The sequence below is a fragment of the Coloeus monedula genome (genome assembly GCF_965178545.1).
Source record: "Coloeus monedula genome assembly, chromosome: 35".
NCBI classification, from domain to species: domain Eukaryota; kingdom Metazoa; phylum Chordata; class Aves; order Passeriformes; family Corvidae; genus Coloeus; species Coloeus monedula.
The window spans coordinates 2779385-2796693 of record NC_138815.1 but is presented as its reverse complement, the minus strand read 5'-3'; the positions used below and the strand labels follow the sequence as shown (position 1 = coordinate 2796693).

At 61.0% G+C, this 17309-nt stretch overlaps 1 protein-coding gene across 1 annotated transcript; it reads left to right on the top strand.

Annotated features, from left to right (window-relative positions):
* Positions 1-318: 318 nt before the first annotated feature.
* PSMC4 (proteasome 26S subunit, ATPase 4) lies at positions 319-16358 on the top strand. Its single transcript, XM_082299912.1, has 11 exons — positions 319-474; positions 1578-1676; positions 4175-4361; positions 5352-5498; positions 8842-8951; positions 9040-9133; positions 11490-11657; positions 12979-13055; positions 13725-13893; positions 14151-14206; positions 16140-16358. The coding sequence occupies exons 1-11, from the start codon at positions 439-441 to the stop codon at positions 16251-16253; spliced, it is 1257 nt and encodes a 418-aa protein (XP_082156038.1). The 5' UTR covers positions 319-438; the 3' UTR covers positions 16254-16358.
* Positions 16359-17309: the final 951 nt, after the last annotated feature.

The following is a 17309-nucleotide window of genomic DNA, read 5'->3' as shown; positions in this document are numbered from 1 at the left end:
TGGGCCGAACTGGGCCGGACTGGGAGCACTGGGAGGGGGATTGGGGGGCACTGGGCCGAACTGGGATGAACTGGGCCGAACTGGGATGAACTGGGAGGGCACTGGGCCGGACTGGGATGAACTGGGAGGGCACTGGGCCGGACTGGGCCGAACTGGGAGCACTGGGAGGGGGATTGGGGGGCACTGGGCCGAACTGGGATGAACTGGGAGCACTGGGAGGGGGATTGGGGGGCCGAACTGGGCCGAACTGGGCCGAACTGGGCCGGACTGGGAGCACTGGGAGGGGGATTGGGGGGCACTGGGCCGAACTGGGATGAACTGGGCCGAACTGGGAGCGCCGCGCAGGCCCCGCAGCCGCCGCGTGGGCGGGGCTACGTCCTGACGTCATCGCGGCGCGCCGGGGCGCGTGTGACGTCACTGCCGGCGCGCGCCGTCACGATGGAGGAGCTGGGGCTGCTCGGGGAGAAGCCGCAGGTGCGGGGGGAGGGGCCCGGGGGGTCCCCAAAGCCCCGGGGGGTCCCCAAAACCCCCCCGGGGGGTCCCCAAAACCCTCGGGGGGGGTCGGGAACGGGGGGGGGGCACCCAAAGGACCCCAAAGGGACCCCCGGGGGGGGGGGAGGGGCCCGCGCGGGCTTTTGGGGAGCGCCCCCCTTCAGGCCCCGCCCACTTCCGGGTTTGGCTCCGCCCCCTCTTTGGGAGGCACCACTGGGGGGGGAGGGGGGAGCGACGCCCACCCCCCCCCTAAAAATGGGGGCGTGGCCCCGCCCAGGGCCCCCTCGGGTGCCCCTCCCCCACTTCGGTTTTGGGTCCGGACCCCAATTTTTGGGTGCCCCCCCCCCCCTTTTTTTGGGTGGTTCCGCCCCCCCCCCTCATTTTTGGGTCCCCCCCCCCCCGTTTTTGGTTGCTCCCCCCCCCCCCCCACCTGTGCCGGCTCCGTCCAGCAGGGGGCGCTGTGCCGTTTCCCGGTGGTTTTGGGGTGGATTTGGAGCATTTTGGGGCCGTTTTTGCTCAGTTTTAAGGCGATTTTTTGGGTGGATTTTGGGGTTTTTTGGGGTCTCACCCGTCCCAGCCCCAGCTGCATCCAGCAGGGGGCGCTGTGTCACTTTTCAGTGATTTTGGGGTGGATTTGGAACATTTTGGGGCCGTTTTTGCTGATTTTTAAGGGGATTTTTTTGGGGGAGATTTTGGTTTTTTGGGGGGTTTTTTGGGGTCTCACCTGTCCCGGCTCCGTCCAGCAGGGGGCGCTGTGCCGTTTCCCGGTGGTTTTGGGGTGGATTTGGAGCATTTTGGGGCCGTTTTTGCTCAGTTTTAAGGCGATTTTTGGGGTGGATTTGGGGTTTTTTGGGGGTTTTTTGGGGTTTTTTTGGGGTCTCACCCGTCCCTCACCTGTCCCCCCCTGAGCTCCCCTGTCCCTCACCTGTCCCAGCCCCAGGTGCGTCCAGCAGGGGGCGCTGTGTCACTTTTCAATGATTTTGGGCTGGATTTGGAGCATTTTGGGGCTGATTTTGCTGATTTTTAAGGGGATTTTGGGGGGGGAATTTTTGGGGTCTCACCTGTCCCTCACCTGTCCCCCCCAGGACGATGTCCCGGCCTCGGCCACGCCCCGGCAGCCGCCCGGCCTCTCCTTCCTGGTGCCGGAGCCTGAGGACCTGGAGGATCTGTACAGCCGGTACAAGGTGAGACTCACCTGGGACAGGTGAGGGGGGACAGGTGAGGGAAATTCCAGGTGGGAAATTCCAGGTGGGAAATTCCAGGTGGGGAATTCCAGGTGGGGAAATTCCAGGTGAGAAATTCCAGGTGGGGAATTCCAGGTGAGGGATTCCAGGTGAGAAATCCCAGGTGAGGGATTCCAGGTGGGAAATTCCAGGTGAGAAATCCCAGGTGGGGAAATTCCAGGTGGGGAATTCCAGGTGGGGAAATTCCAGGTGAGAAATCCCAGGTGAGGGATTCCAGGTGGGAAATTCCAGGTGAGAAATTCCAGGTGAGAAATTCCAGGTGAGAAATTCCAGGTGGGAGAAATTCCAGGTGAGAAATTCCAGGTGAGAAATCCCAGGTGAGGGAATCCAGGTGGGAAATCCCAGGTGGGGAAATTCCAGGTGGGAAATTCCAGGTGAGAGATTCCAGGTGGGGAATTCCAGGTGGGGAAATTCCAGGTGGGGAATTCCAGGTGAGAAATTCCAGGTGAGAAATCCCAGGTGAGGGAATCCAGGTGGGAAATTCCAGGTGAGAAATTCCAGGTGAGAAATTCCAGGTGGGGAATTCCAGGTGAGAAATTCCAGGTGGGGAATTCCAGGTGGGGAAATTCCAGGTGGGAAATTCCAGGTGAGAAATTCCAGGTGAGAAATTCCAGGTGGGAAATTCCAGGTGAGAAATTCCAGGTGGGGAATTCCAGGTGAGAAATTCCAGGTGGGGAATTCCAGGTGGGGAAATTCCAGGTGGGAAATTCCAGGTGAGAAATTCCAGGTGAGAAATTCCAGGTGGGAAATTCCAGGTGAGAAATTCCAGGTGGGAAATTCCAGGTGAGACAAGGCCCAGGTCGAACCTCCAGGGGCCAAACGCAGCCGGGAGCAGCTCCAGGTGCAACGAAGCCCCGGGACCAGGGGGGACCTCGCCCCCTGCGGGGCCCTGATGGCCCCCAGGTGACACCTGGGCACACCTGGGCACACCTGGGCACACCTGGGGTCACCTGGGGTCACCTGGGCACACCTGGGGTCACCTGGGCACACTTGGGGTCACCTGGGCACACCTGGGGTCACCTGGGCACACCTGGGCACACCTGGGGTCACCTGGGCACACCTGGGGTCACCTGGGCACACCTGGGCACACCTGGGGTCACCTGGGCACACTTGGGGTCACCTGGGGTCAGCTGGGGCACACCTGGGGTCACCTGCAGGAACTGAAGTTCCTGGAGGTGCAGGAGGAGCTGGGTCCCTGCCGTGTCCCCGATGTTCCTCAGGTGTCCCTCAGGTGTCCCAGGTGTCCCTGATGTCCCTCAGGTGTCCCAGGTGTCCCTCAGGTGTCCCTGATGTCCCTCAGGTGTCCCTCAGGTGTCCCAGGTGTCCCTCAGGTGTCCCTCAGGTGTCCCAGGTGTCCCAGGTGTCCCTCAGGTGTCCCAGGTGTCCCAGGTGTCCCTCAGGTGTCCCTCAGGTGTCCCAGGTGTCCCAGCTGTCCCTCAGGTGTCCCTCAGGTGTCCCCGATGTCCCTCAGGTGTCCCTTAGGTGTCCCTCAGGTGTCCCAGGTGTCCCTGATGTCCCTCAGGTATCCCTTAGGTGTCCCTCAGGTGTCCCAGGTGTCCCTCAGGTGTCCCTGATGTCCCTCAGGTGTCCCTCAGGTGTCCCTCAGGTGTCCCAGGTGTCCCTCAGGTGTCCCCGATGTCCCTCAGGTGTCCCTGATGTCCCTCAGGTGTCCCAGGTGTCCCTCAGGTGTCCCAGGTGTCCCTCAGGTGTCCCTCACCTGTCTCACCTGTCGCACCTGCAGAAGCTGCAGCAGGAGCTGGAGTTCCTGGAGGTGCAGGAGGAGCTGGGCCCCTGCCGTGTCCCCGATGTCCCTCAGGTGTCCCTCAGGTGTCCCTCAGGTGTCCCTGATGTCCCTCAGGTGTCCCAGGTGTCCCTCAGGTGTCCCCGATGTCCCTCAGGTGTCCCAGGTGTCCCTCAGGTGTCTCAGGTGTCCCTCAGGTGTCCCTGGTGTCCCTCAGGTGTCCCAGGTGTCCCTGATGTCCCTCAGGTGTCCCTCAGGTGTCCCTCAGGTGTCCCTGGTGTCCCTCAGGTGTCCCAGGTGTCCCTCAGGTGTCCCTCAGGTGTCCCTCAGGTGTCCCAGGTGTCCTTGATGTCCCTCAGGTGTCCCTCAGCTGTCCCTCAGGTGTCCCAGGTGTCCCTCAGGTGTCCCAGGTGTCCCTCAGGTGTCCCTGATGTCCCTCAGGTGTCCCAGGTGTCCCTCAGGTGTCCCTCACCTGTCTCACCTGTCGCACCTGCAGAAGCTGCAGCAGGAGCTGGAGTTCCTGGAGGTGCAGGAGGAGCTGGGCCCCTGCCGTGTCCCCGATGTCCCTCAGGTGTCCCTCAGGTGTCCCTCAGGTGTCCCTCAGGTGTCCCTGATGTCCCTCAGGTGTCCCAGGTGTCCCTCAGGTGTCCCAGGTGTCCCTCAGGTGTCTCACGTGTCTCACCTGTCGCACCTGCAGAAGCTGCAGCAGGAGCTGGAGTTCCTGGAGGTGCAGGAGGAGTACATCAAGGACGAGCAGAGGAACCTCAAGAAGGAGTTCCTGCACGCCCAGGAGGAGGTCAAGCGCATCCAGAGCATCCCGCTGGTCATCGGGCAGTTCCTCGAGGCCGTCGACCAGAACACGGCCATCGTGGGCTCCACCACAGGTGAGACACCTGGGCACACACCTGGGCACACCTGGAGGTACCTGGGACAGGTGGGGACAGGGGTTGGGAGTGTCCCGTTGGTCATCGGAGGCTGCTGACCAGACCGTGGTCAGTGTGAGGTGCAGCACAGGTGAGTGGACACAGTTTAGAGATGACCAGGTGAGATGTGGTCACCCAGGTGAGGTTGAGGGTCACCTGTGAGGTCACTTGGGGGTCACCTGGGGGTGGTGAGGACGTGGGGGTGGAGCTGTTGTGGACATTGGGATGGACAGGGAAGGTCTGGAGATGACTGCAAGTGACCAGGTGAGGTGGACACAGAATTTAGAGGTGACCACAAGTGACCAGGTGAGGTGGGGTCACCTTGGGGTCACCTGGCGGTGGTGAGGACACAAAAGCGACCCTGTTGTGGACACTGGGATGGACAGGGAAGGTCTGGAGATGACCACGAGTGACCAGGTGAGGTGGACACAGAATTTAGAGGTGACCACAAGTGACCAGGGGAGGTTGGGACACACCTGAGGGACACCTGAGGGGTCACCTGGGGGTGGTGAGGACGTGGGGATGGAGCTTTTGTGGACACTGGGATGGGCAGGGAAGGTCTGGAGATGACCGCAAGTGACCAGATGAGATGAATACAAAACTTAGAGGTGACCACAAGTGAGCAGGTGAGGTGGGGTCACCTGGGGGTCACCTGGGTATGGTGAGGACACAAAACCGACCCTGTTGTGGACACTGGGATGGACAGGGAAGGTGTGGAGATGACCACGAGTGACCAGGGGAGGTTGGGACACACCTGAGGAACACCTGAGAGGTCACCTTGGGGTCACCTGGGCGTGGTGAGGACGTGGCGATGGAACTTCCCGGGCCGTAGACGCCCACCCAAGGCCTGGCGCTGAGCGCGGCTGCGCCCGGGCCGGGTTCCCGAGCTCTCACCTGCCCCAGGTGAGCCCCAGGTGAGCCCCAGGTGAGCCCCAGGTGTGTCCCCGGCAGGTTCCAACTACTACGTGCGCATCCTGAGCACCATCGACCGCGAGCTGCTCAAGCCCAACGCGTCGGTGGCGCTGCACAAGCACAGCAACGCCCTGGTGGACGTCCTGCCGCCCGAGGCCGACAGCAGCATCATGATGCTCACCTCAGGTGAGGCCACCTGGGCGCACCTGGGGTCGCGAAACGGCTCCTGGGCTCCATAAAACGTCACTTGGGGTCATCACGGGGCCATGGAATGTTGGTTGGAGTCATCTTGGGGTCATCAAACATCACCTAGGCGCACCTGGGGTCGCGAAACGGCTCCTGGGGTCCATAAAATGTTGTTTGGGGTAATTTGGGGTCATGAGATGTTGGTTGGAGTCATCTTGGGGTCATCAAACGTCACCTGGGCTCACCTGGGCACACCTGGGGTCGCGAAACGGCTCCTGGGGTCCATAAAATGTTGTTTGGGGTCATTTGGGGTAATTTGGGGTCATGAGATGTTGGTTGGAGTCATCTTGGGGTCATCAAACGTCACCTGGGCTCACCTGGGCACACCTGGGCTCACCTGGGCTCCTGGGCACCTGGGCACCTGGCTCCTGGGGTCCCTAAAAAGTCATTTGGGGTCATTTGGGGTCATGGAACATTGGTTGGAGTCATCTTGGGGTCATCAAACATCACCTGGGTGCACCTGGGGTCATTTGGGTGCACCTGGGGTCATTTGGGCGCACCTGGGCGCACCTGGGGTCGCGAAACGGCTCCTGGGGTCCATAAAACGTCACTTGGGGTCATCATGGGGTCATCATAAGGTCACGAAATGTTGGTTGGAGTCATCTTGGGGTCATCAAACGTCACCTGGGCTCACCTGGGGTCGTGAAACGGCTCCTGGGGTCCATAAAACGTCATTTGGGGTCATTTGGGGTCATCATGGGGTCATCATAAGGTCACGAAATGTTGGTTGGAGTCATCTTGGGGTCATCAAACGTCACCTGGGCGCACCTGGGCGCACCTGGGCTCACCTGGGCTCCTGGGCACCTGGGCACCTGGCTCCTGGGGTCCCTAAAAAGTCATTTGGGGTCATTTGGGGTCATGGAACATTGGTTGGAGTCATCTTGGGGTCATCAAACATCGCCTGGGTGCACCTGGGGTGACCCGGGCACACCTGGGGTTGTGAAACGGCTCCTGGGGTCCGTAAAACGTTGTTTGGGATCATTTGGGGTAATTTGGGATAATTTGCGGTAATTTGGGTTTATGAAATGTTGGTTGGAGTCATCTTGGGGTCATCAAACATCACCTGGGCTCACCTGGGCACACCTGGGCACACCTGGGCACACCTGGGGTTGTGAAACGGCTCCTGGGGTCCATAAAACATCGTTTGGGGTCATCATGGGGTCATCATAAGGTCACGAGATGTTGGTTGGAGTCATCTTGGGGTCATCAAACATCACCTGGGCGCACCTGGGGTTGTTCCCAGTTGATCCCAGTTGATCCCAGTTGGTCCCAGTTTGACTCCAGCTGACCTGAACTGGTTTCAGTAGCTCCCAGTTGACCCCAGTTGGTCCCAGTTGACTTTGATTGACTCCAATTGACCTGAACTGGTCCCAGTAGCCCCCAGTTGATCCAAACTGGTCCCAGTAGCCCCCAATTGACCCGAACTGGTCCCAGTATCCCCCAGTTGACCCAAACTGGTCCCAGTAGCCCCCAGCTGACCCCCGGCTGCCCCCCCAGACCAGAAGCTGGACATGGTGGTGGTTTCTTGGTCAACCCTTGGTCAACCACTGTTGACTGCCATTGACCCCAGTTGACTCCAGTTGAGCCCAGTTCATCCCAGTTGATCCCAGTAGCCCCCAGTTGACCTGAACTGGTCCCAGTATCCCCCAGTTGACCTAAACTGGTCCCAGTAGCCCCCAGCTGACCCCCGGCTGCCCCCCCAGACCAGAAGCTGGACATGGTGGTGGTTTCTTGGTCAACCCTTGGTCAAGCGCTGTTGACCACCATTGACCCCAGTTGACTCCAGTTGAGCCCAGTTCATCCCAGTTGATCCCAGTATCCCCCAGTTGACCCAAACTGGTCCCAGTAGCCCCCAGCTGACCCCTGGCTGCCCCCTCAGACCAGAAGCCGGACGTGGTGGTGACTTCTTGGTCAACCCTTGGTCAACCACTGTTGACTGCCATTGACCCCAGTTGACTCCAGTTGATCCCAGTTCATCCCAGTTGATCCCAGTAGCCCCCAGTTGACCCAAGCTGGTCCCAGTATCCCCCAGTTGACCCAAACTGGTCCCAGTAGCCCCCAGCTGACCCCCGGCTGCCCCCTCAGACCAGAAGCCGGACGTGGTGGTGACTTCTTGGTCAACCCTTGGTCAACCACTGTTGACCGCCATTGACCCCAGTTGACTCCAGTTGAGCCCAGTTCATCCCAGTTGATCCCAGTAGCCCCCAGTTGACCCGAACTGGTCCCAGTATCCCCCAGTTGACCCAAACTGGTCCCAGTAGCCCTCAGCTGACCCCCGGCTGCCCCCTCAGACCAGAAGCCGGACGTGGTGGTGACTTCTTGGTCAACCCTTGGTCAACCACTGTTGACTGCCATTGACCCCAGTTGACTCCAGTTGAGCCCAGTTCATCCCAGTTGATCCCAGTAGCCCCCAGTTGACCTGAACTGGTCCCAGTATCCCCCAGTTGACCTAAACTGGTCCCAGTAGCCCCCAGCTGACCCCCGGCTGCCCCCCCAGACCAGAAGCCGGACATGGTGGTGGCTTCTTGGTCAACCCTTGGTCAAGCGCTGTTGACCACCATTGACCCCAGTTGACTCCAGTTGAGCCCAGTTCATCCCAGTTGATCCCAGTAGCCCCCAGTTGACCCAAACTGGTCCCAGTAGCCCCCAGCTGACCCCCGGCTGCCCCCTCAGACCAGAAGCCGGACGTGGTGGTGACTTCTTGGTCAACCCTTGGTCAACCACTGTTGACTGCCATTGACCCCAGTTGACTCCAGTTGAGCCCAGTTCATCCCAGTTGATCCCAGTAGCCCCCAGTTGACCCAAACTGGTCCCAGTATCCCCCAGTTGACCCAAACTGGTCCCAGTAGCCCTCAGCTGACCCCCGGCTGCCCCCTCAGACCAGAAGCCGGACGTGGTGGTGACTTCTTGGTCAACCCTTGGTCAACCACTATTGACTGCCATTGACTCCAGTTGAGCCCAGTTCATCCCAGTTGATCCCAGTAGCCCCCAGTTGAACCGAACTGGTCCCAGTATCCCCCAGTTGACCTAAACTGGTCCCAGTAGCCCCCAGCTGACCCCCGGCTGCCCCCTCAGACCAGAAGCCGGACGTGGTGGTGGCTTCTTGGTCAACCCTTGGTCAAGCGCTGTTGACTGCCATTGACCCCAGTTGACTCCAGTTGATCCCAGTTGATCCCAGTTGATCCCAGTAGCCCCCAATTGACCCGAACTGGTCCCAGTATCCCCCAGTTGACCCAAACTGGTCCCAGTAGCCCCCAGCTGACCCCCGGCTGCCCCCCCCCAGACCAGAAGCCGGACGTGGTGTACGCCGACATCGGCGGCATGGACATCCAGAAGCAGGAGGTGCGCGAGGCCGTCGAGCTGCCCCTCACCCACTTCGAGCTCTACAAACAGGTGGGACCTCCAGGGGACCTCCAGGGGACCTCCAGGTGACCTCGGGGACCTCCAGGTGACCTCACCCGCGTCCCCTCCCCCTCCCCAGATCGGCATCGACCCCCCCCGGGGGGTGCTCATGTACGGCCCCCCCGGCTGCGGCAAGACCATGCTGGCCAAGGCCGTGGCCCACCACACCACGGGTGAGCTCCTGGGGGGCTCGCAGGGGTCTCGGGGGGCTTTGGGTGGGGCTCGGGGACCACCTGGACACCCCCAGGGTGGGGGTTGGGGTGTCCTGGTTTGGGGGGGGGGGGCGTTGGTGGGTTTTTGGGGTGAGGAACGTTCTGGAGAACTTCAGGCTGGAGGTCAAGGAGCATCTGGGGGGGGGTTTGGGGACACCTTGGGTGGTCCTGGGGTTTGGGGAGGGGTTGGGGGGCAGCTGGAGACCCCCAGGGTGGGGGTTGGGGTGTCCCGGGGTGGGGGGGGGGGGAGGGGTTGGGGGTGAGGAACCTTCTGGAGAACTTTGGGATGGAGGTGGGGGATGGGGTGGGGGTGAGGGGTTCCGTGAGGTCCTGGGGGTCTCCAAAGGTTCCTGGTGGGGTTTTGGGAGTTCCTGGTGGGATTTTGGGGGAGTTCCTGGTGCTCTCCATGGGTTCCCAGTGGGATTTTGGGGGTTCCTGGTGGGATTTTTGGGGTTCCTGGTGGTGGTTTTGGGGTTCCTGGTGGGATTTTTGGGGGTTCCTGGTGCTCTCCATGGATTCCCAGTGGGATTTTTGGGGTTCCCGGTGGGATTTTGGGGTTCCTGGTGGGATTTTTGGGGGTTCCTGGTGCTCTCCATGGATTCCCAGTGGGATTTTTGGGGTTCCCAGTGGGATTTTTGGGGTTCCTGGAGATGTTTTGGGGTTCCTGGTGCTCTCCATGGGTTCCTGGTTGGATTTTGGGGTTCCTGGTGGGATTTTAGGGGCTCCCAGTGGGATTTTTGGAGTTCCTGGTGCTCTCTATGGGTTCCTGGTGGGATTTTGGGGGTTCCCAGTGGGATTTTTTGTGGTTTCCAGTGGGATTTTAGGGCTCCCGGTGGGATTTTTGAGGTTCCTGGTGGGATTTTAGGATTTCTGGAGATGTTTTGGAGTTTCTGGTGCTGTTCATGGATTCCCAGTGGGATTTTTGGGGTTCCCAGTGGGTTTTTTGAGGTTCCTGGTGCTCTCCATGGGTTCCTGGTTGGATTTTGGAGTTCCGAGTGGGATTTTAGGGCTCCCGGTGGGATTTTTGGGGTTCCTGGTGGGATTTTTGGGGTTCCTGGAGATGTTTTGGAGTTCCTGGTGCTGTTCATGGAGTCCCAGTGGGATTTTTGGGGGTTCCTGGTGGGATTTTTGGCGGTTCCCAGTGTGATTTTTGGGGGTTCCCGGTGGGATTTTGGGGGTTCCCGATGGGATTTTTGGGGTTCTTCGCCATCTCCACGGGTTCCCAGTGGGATTTTGGGGTTCCTGGTGGGATTTTGGGGGTTCCTGGTGGGATTTTGGGGGTTCCTGATGGGATTTTTGGGGGTTCCCGATGGGATTTTTTGGGTTCTTTGCCATCTCCACGGGTTCCCAGTGGGATTTTGGGGGTTCCCGATGGGATTTTTGGGGGTTCCCAGTGGGATTTTGGGGGTTCCCAGTGGGATTTTGGGGGTTCCCGATGGGATTTTTGGGGTTCCCAGTGGGATTTTTGCGGTTCCCGGTGGGATTTTGGGGTTCCCGGTGGGATTTTTGTGGTTCTTTGCCATCTCCATGGGTTCCCGATGGGATTTTTGGGGTTCCCGATGGGATTTTTGGGGTTCCCGATGTGATTTTTGGGGGTTCCCGATGGGATTTTTGGGGGTTCCCGGTGGGATTTTTGTGGTTCTTCGCCATCTCCACGGGTTCCCAGTGGGATTTTGGGGTTCCCGGTGGGATTTTGGGGGTTCCCGATGGGATTTTTGGGGTTCCCAGTGGGATTTTTGGGGTTCCCGATGGGATTTTTGCGGTTCCTGGTGGGATTTTGGGGTTCCCGATGGGATTTTTGGGGGTTCCCGGTGGGATTTTTGTGGTTCTTCGCCATCTCCACGGGTTCCCAGTGGGATTTTGGGGTTCCCGATGGGATTTTTGGGGGTTCCCGGTGGGATTTTTGGGGGTTCCCGGTGTGATTTTTGGGGTTCCCGATGGGATTTTTGGGGTTCCCGATGGGATTTTTGCGGTTCCCAGTGTGATTTTTGGGGGTTCCCGATGGGATTTTTGTGGTTCTTCGCCATCTCCACGGGTTCCCAGTGGGATTTTGGGGTTCCCGATGGGATTTTTGGTGTTCCTGGTGGGATTTTGGGGGTTCCTGATGGGATTTTTGGGGGTTCCCGGTGGGATTTTTGTGGTTCTTCGCCATCTCCATGGGTTCCCAGTGGGATTTTGGGGGTTCCTGGTGGGATTTTTGCGGTTCCCGGTGTGATTTTTGGGGGTTCCCGGTGGGATTTTTGTGGTTCTTCGCCATCTCCACGGGTTCCCAGTGGGATTTTGGGGTTCCTGGTGGGATTTTTGGGGTTTTCCGCAGCCGCCTTCATCCGCGTGGTGGGCTCCGAGTTCGTGCAGAAGTACCTGGGCGAGGGCCCGCGGATGGTGCGCGACGTCTTCCGCCTGGCCAAGGAGAACGCGCCCGCCATCATCTTCATCGACGAGATCGACGCCATCGCCACCAAGCGCTTCGACGCCCAGACCGGGGGTGAGGGGCCGGGACCCCCACGTCGGGGAGGGGGCCCAGTTGGGCTCAAGTTTGGGGGGTTTGGGGTCAAATTTCGGGGGGTTTGGGGTGGTTTTGGATGGGATTTGGGGGTGAGGAACCTTCTGGAGAACCTGAGGGTGAAGACCAAGGTGGGGTTTGGGGATCCTTTGGGTGGTCCTGGGATTTGGGAGGGGTTCAGGGATCCCCAAATTGGGGAGGGGGCCCAGTTGGGCTCAAGTTTGGGGAGTTTGGGGTCAAATTTTGGGGGGTTTGGGGTGGTTTTGGGTGGGATTTGGGGGTGAGGAACCTTCTGGAGAACCTGAGGGTGAAGGCCAAGGTGGGGTTTGGGGATCCTTTGGGTGGTCCTGGGATTTGGGAGGGGTTCAGGGATCCCCAAATTGGGGAGGGGGCCCAGTTGGGCTCAAGTTTGGGGAGTTTGGGGTCAAATTTTGGGGGGTTTGGGGTGGTTTTGGGTGGGATTTGGGGGTGAGGAACCTTCTGGAGAACCTGAGGGTGAAGGCCAAGGTGGGGTTTGGGGATCCTTTGGGTGGTCCTGGGGTTTGGGAGGGGTTCAGGGATCCCCAAATTGGGGAGGGGGCCCAGTTGGGCTCAAGTTTGGGGGGTTTGGGGTGGTTTTGGGTGGGATTTGGGGGTGAGGAACCTTCTGGAGAACCTGAGGGTGAAGACCAAGGTGGGGTTTGGGGATCCTTTGGGTGGTCCTGGGATTTGGGAGGAGTTCAGGGATCCCCAAATTGGGGAGGGATCCCAGTTGGGGTTAAGTTTGGGGGGTTTGGGGTCAAATTTGGGGGGTTTGGGGTGGTTTTGGGTGGGATTTGGGTGGGATTTGGGGGTGAGGAACGTTCTGGAGAACCTCAGGGTGAAGGTCAGGGACACCTGGGTGGGATTGAGGACACCTGGGTGGGGTTTGGGGCCACCTGGGTGGGGTTGAGGACACCTGGGTGGGGTTGAGGACACCTGGGTGGTGTTTGGGGCCACCTGGGTGGGGTTGAGGACACCTGGGTGACGTTTGGGGCCACCTGGGTGGGGTTTGGGGCCACCTGGGTGGGGATTTGGGACCCCTGGGTGGGATTGGGGCCACCTGGGTGAGGATTGGGGCCACCTGGGTGGGGTTTGGGGCCACCTGGGTGAGGTTTGGGGCCACCTGGGTGGGATTTGAGGCCACCTGGGTGGGGTTTGGGGCCACCTGGGTGGGGTTTGGGGCCACCTGGGTGGGCTCTGGGCCTTTGGGTGCTGCCGGGCTCGGCCTTGGCCGCCGTCGCCGCCTCCCGGAAGCCCCGAAATCGCCGTTTTTCACCCCAAGCCGACCGCGAGGTCCAACGGATCCTCCTGGAGCTGCTGAACCAGATGGACGGCTTCGACCAGAACGTCAACGTCAAGGTGCGCCCACGTGTGCCCAGGTGTGCCCGGGTGTGCCTGGGTGTGCCCAGGTGTGCCCTGAGCCCTCCCCATGTGCCCAGGTGATCATGGCCACCAACCTGGGTACAGCTGGGTCAGGAATTTTGGGGTTTCCATGGATTTGGGTGGTCCTGGGTGGATCTTGGAGGGCTCAGGGCATGCCCAGGTGTGCCCAGGTGTGCCCAGGTGTGCCCCTGAGCCCCCCCCATGTGCCCAGGTGATCATGGCCACCAACCTGGGCACAGCTGGGTCAGGAATTTTGGGGTTCTTGGGTGTCCTGGGGGTTCCCAGGTGTGCCCAGGTGTGCCCTGAGCCCTCCCCATGTGCCCAGGTGATCGTGGCCACCAACCTGGGCACAGCTGGGTCAGGAATTTTGGGGTTTCCATGGATCTGGGTGGTCCTGGGTAGATCTTGGAGGGCTCAGGGCATGCCCAGGTGTGCCCAGGTGTGCCCAGGTGTGCCCCTGAGCCCTCGCCCTGTGCCCAGGTGATCATGGCCACCAACCTGGGCACACCTGGGCACAGCTGGGTCAGGAATTTTGGGGTTTCCATGGATTTGGGTGGTCCTGGGTGGATCTTGGAGGGCTCAGGGCGTGCCCAGGTGTGCCCGGGTGTGCCCAGGTGTGCCCCTGAGCCCTCGCCCTGTGCCCAGGTGATCATGGCCACCAACCGCGCGGACACGCTGGACCCGGCGCTGCTGCGGCCCGGCCGCCTGGACCGCAAGATCGAGTTCCCGCTGCCCGACCGGCGCCAGAAGCGCCTCATCTTCTCCACCATCACCGGCAAGATGAACCTGTCCGAGGAGGTGGACCTGGAGGATTGTATCCGGCACCGGGGGGCACCTGGGGGGCACCTGGGGGGCACCTGGGGGCACCTGGGGGGCACCTGGGGGGGCTGGGAACACACCTGGGCACAGCTGGGGACACCTGGGCACACCTGGAGGATTGTATCCAGCACCTGGGCACACCTGGGGGGGCTGGGGGCACACCTGGGGTTCTGGGGGTAACTTGGGGACACACCTGGGCACACCTGGGCACACCTGGGCACACCTGAGGCGTTGCCTTGACTCCTGGCCCAGACGTGGCACGGCCGGACAAGATCTCGGGGGCCGACATCAACTCCATCTGCCAGGAGGTGAGCGGGGACACCTGGGGGGCACCTGGGGGCACCTGGGAGGTACCTGGGGACACGTGGGGAGCACCTGGGGGCACCTGGGAGGTACCTGGGGACAGCTGGGGGCACCTGGGGGCACCTGGGGGCACCTGGGGGGCACCTGGGGGCACCTGGGCACACCTGGGGACACGTGGGGGGCACCTGGGGACACCTGGGAGGTACCTGGGGACAGCTGGGGGCACCTGGGGGCACCTGGGGGCACCTGGGAGGTACCTGGGGGCACCTGGGGACAGCTGGGGGCACCTGGGCACACCTGGGCACACCTGGGGACAGGTGAGACGCGTGCCAAGGGACACAGGTAGCCGTGGGGGAGTACAGGTGACCTGTGCCCGTGGGCTGGGGGTGACACAGGTGACACCCTGGGGACTCGTCGCCACGGCCCTGGGGTGGCTGTAGGTGCCCAAGTGTGACCCAGGTGCCACCCAGGTGCCACCCAGGTGACCCAGGTGACACTCAGGTGCCACCCAGGTGTAGCTGTAGCTCAGTGGAGGTGTCCCAGATGACACTCAGGTGGCACCCAGGTGATTCAGGTGGCACAGGTGTGGCTGTAGCTCAGTGTAGGTGCCCCAGGTGGCACCCAGGTGATTCAGGTGGCACAGGTGTGGCTGTAGCTCAGTGTAGGTGACACAGGTGGCACCCAGGTGCCACCCAGGTGATTCAGAGGTGGCACAGGTGTGGCTGTAGCTCAGTGTAGGTGCCCCAGGTGCCACCCAGGTGATTCAGGTGTGGCTGTAGCTCAGTGTAGGTGACCCAGGTGCCACCCAGGTGACTCAGGTGGCACAGGTGTGGCTGTAGCTCAGTGTAGGTGACACAGGTGGCACCCAGGTGATTCAGGTGGCACAGGTGTAGCTGTAGCTCACTGGAGGTGACCCAAGTGCCACCCAGGTGATTCAGGTGGCACAGGTGTAGCTGTAGCTCAGTGTAGGTGCCCCAGGTGCCACCCAGGTGATTCAGGTGGCACAGGTGTGGCTGTAGCTCAGTGTAGGTGACTCAGGTGCCACCCAGGTGATTCAGAGGTGGCACAGGTGTGGCTGTAGCTCAGTGTAGGTGACTCAGGTGCCACCCAGGTGATTCAGGTGGCACAGGTGTGGCTGTAGCTCAGTGTAGGTGCCCCAGGTGCCACCCAGGTGATTCAGGTGACACCCAGGTGATTCAGGTGGCACAGGTGTAGCTGTAGCTCAGTGTAGGTGACACAGGTGGCACCCAGGTGATTCAGGTGGCACAGGTGTGGCTGTAGCTCAGTGTAGGTGACACAGGTGGCACCCAGGTAATTCAGGTGGCACAGGTGTAGCTGTAGCTCAGTGTAGGTGACACAGGTGGCACCCAGGTGATTCAGGTGGCACAGGTGTGGCTGTAGCTCAGTGTAGGTGACTCAGGTGCCACCCAGGTGATTCAGAGGTGGCACAGGTGTGGCTGTAGCTCAGTGTAGGTGACTCAGGTGCCACCCAGGTGATTCAGGTGGCACAGGTGTGGCTGTAGCTCAGTGTAGGTGCCCCAGGTGCCACCCAGGTGATTCAGGTGACACCCAGGTGATTCAGGTGGCACAGGTGTAGCTGTAGCTCAGTGTAGGTGACACAGGTGGCACCCAGGTGATTCAGGTGGCACAGGTGTGGCTGTAGCTCAGTGTAGGTGACACAGGTGGCACCCAGGTGATTCAGGTGGCACAGGTGTGGCTGTAGCTCAGTGTAGGTGACACAGGTGGCACCCAGGTAATTCAGGTGGCACAGGTGTAGCTGTAGCTCAGTGTAGGTGACACAGGTGGCACCCAGGTGATTCAGGTGGCACAGGTGTGGCTGTAGCTCAGTGTAGGTGCCCCAGTTGGCACCCAGGTGGCACCCAGGTGGCACCCAGGTGTCCCAGACGAGCCAGGTGACCGCGGTGGTGCCGTCGCCAGGGCGGCATGCTGGCGGTCAGGGAGAACAGGTACATCGTGCTGGCCAAGGACTTCGAGAAGGCCTACAAGACCGTCATCAAGAAGGACGAGCAGGAACACGAGTTCTACAAGTGACACCCCGGGGACACCTCGGGGACACCCCGGGGACACCCTGGGGACACCCCAGGGACACCTCGGGGACACCCCGGGGACGTTCAAATAAAGCTGAGAGCGAACCGAGAGCGTTTGGGTTTCTTGGGGACACTGGGAGGGACACTGGGACATCAGTGGGGACACTGGGAGGGACTTGGGAACACTCCTGGGGACACTGGGACACTGGGATGGACACTGGGATGGACACTGGGACACTCCTGGGGACACTGGGACATCAGTGGGGACAGTCCTGGGGACACTGGGACACCGGAAGGGACACTGGGACATCACTGGGGACACCGGGATGGACACTGGGACATCACTGGGGACAATGAGAGGGACTTGGGGACATCCTTGGGGACACTGGGACATCACTGGGGACACTGGGAGGTCACTGGGACATCACTGGGGACACTGGGACACCGGAATGGACACCGGGATGTCACTGGGGACACTGGGAGGGACTTGGAGACACTCCTGGGGACACTGGAATGTCACTGGGGACACTGGGAAGGACACAGGGACATCACTGGGGACACTGGGACACCGGGATGGACACTGGGAGGTCACTGGGGACACTGGGATGGACTTGGAGACACTCCTGGGGACACTGGAATGTCACTGGGGACACTGGGATGGACACTGGGAGGGACTTGGGGACACCAGGATGGACACTGGGACACTCCTGGGGATACTGGGACACCGGGATGGACACTGGGAGGTCACTGGGGACACTGGGACGTCACTGGGGACACTGGGATGGACACTGGGACGTCACTGGGGACACTGGGAGGGACTTGGGGACAACCTTGGGGACACGGGGGGGGGGGTGGGGTGGCCTGGGGGACACGGGGACCCCTTGGGCACCCCCTCGGGGCCACGGGGACACCTCGGGGACACCTCGGGGACACCTCGGGGTGCCCTTGGGGACATCGCGACGCTTTTGGGGACACCGGGGGGGGGGGTGGGGATGGGGAGTTTCCGGTTGGGGGCGGAGCTTCCTTTAATCCCCGCCTCTTTTGTGACGTCACCCGCGCG

Coding starts and splice junctions, on each gene's coding strand:
- PSMC4 (XM_082299912.1), top strand. CDS start 439: ATGGAGGAGCTGGGGCTGCTCGGGGAGAAGCCGCAG. Junction 5,499..8,841: donor CATCATGATGCTCACCTCAG/GTGAGGCCACCT, acceptor GCCCCCCCCCAG/ACCAGAAGCCGGACGTGGTG. Junction 8,952..9,039: donor ACTTCGAGCTCTACAAACAG/GTGGGACCTCCA, acceptor CCCCCTCCCCAG/ATCGGCATCGACCCCCCCCG.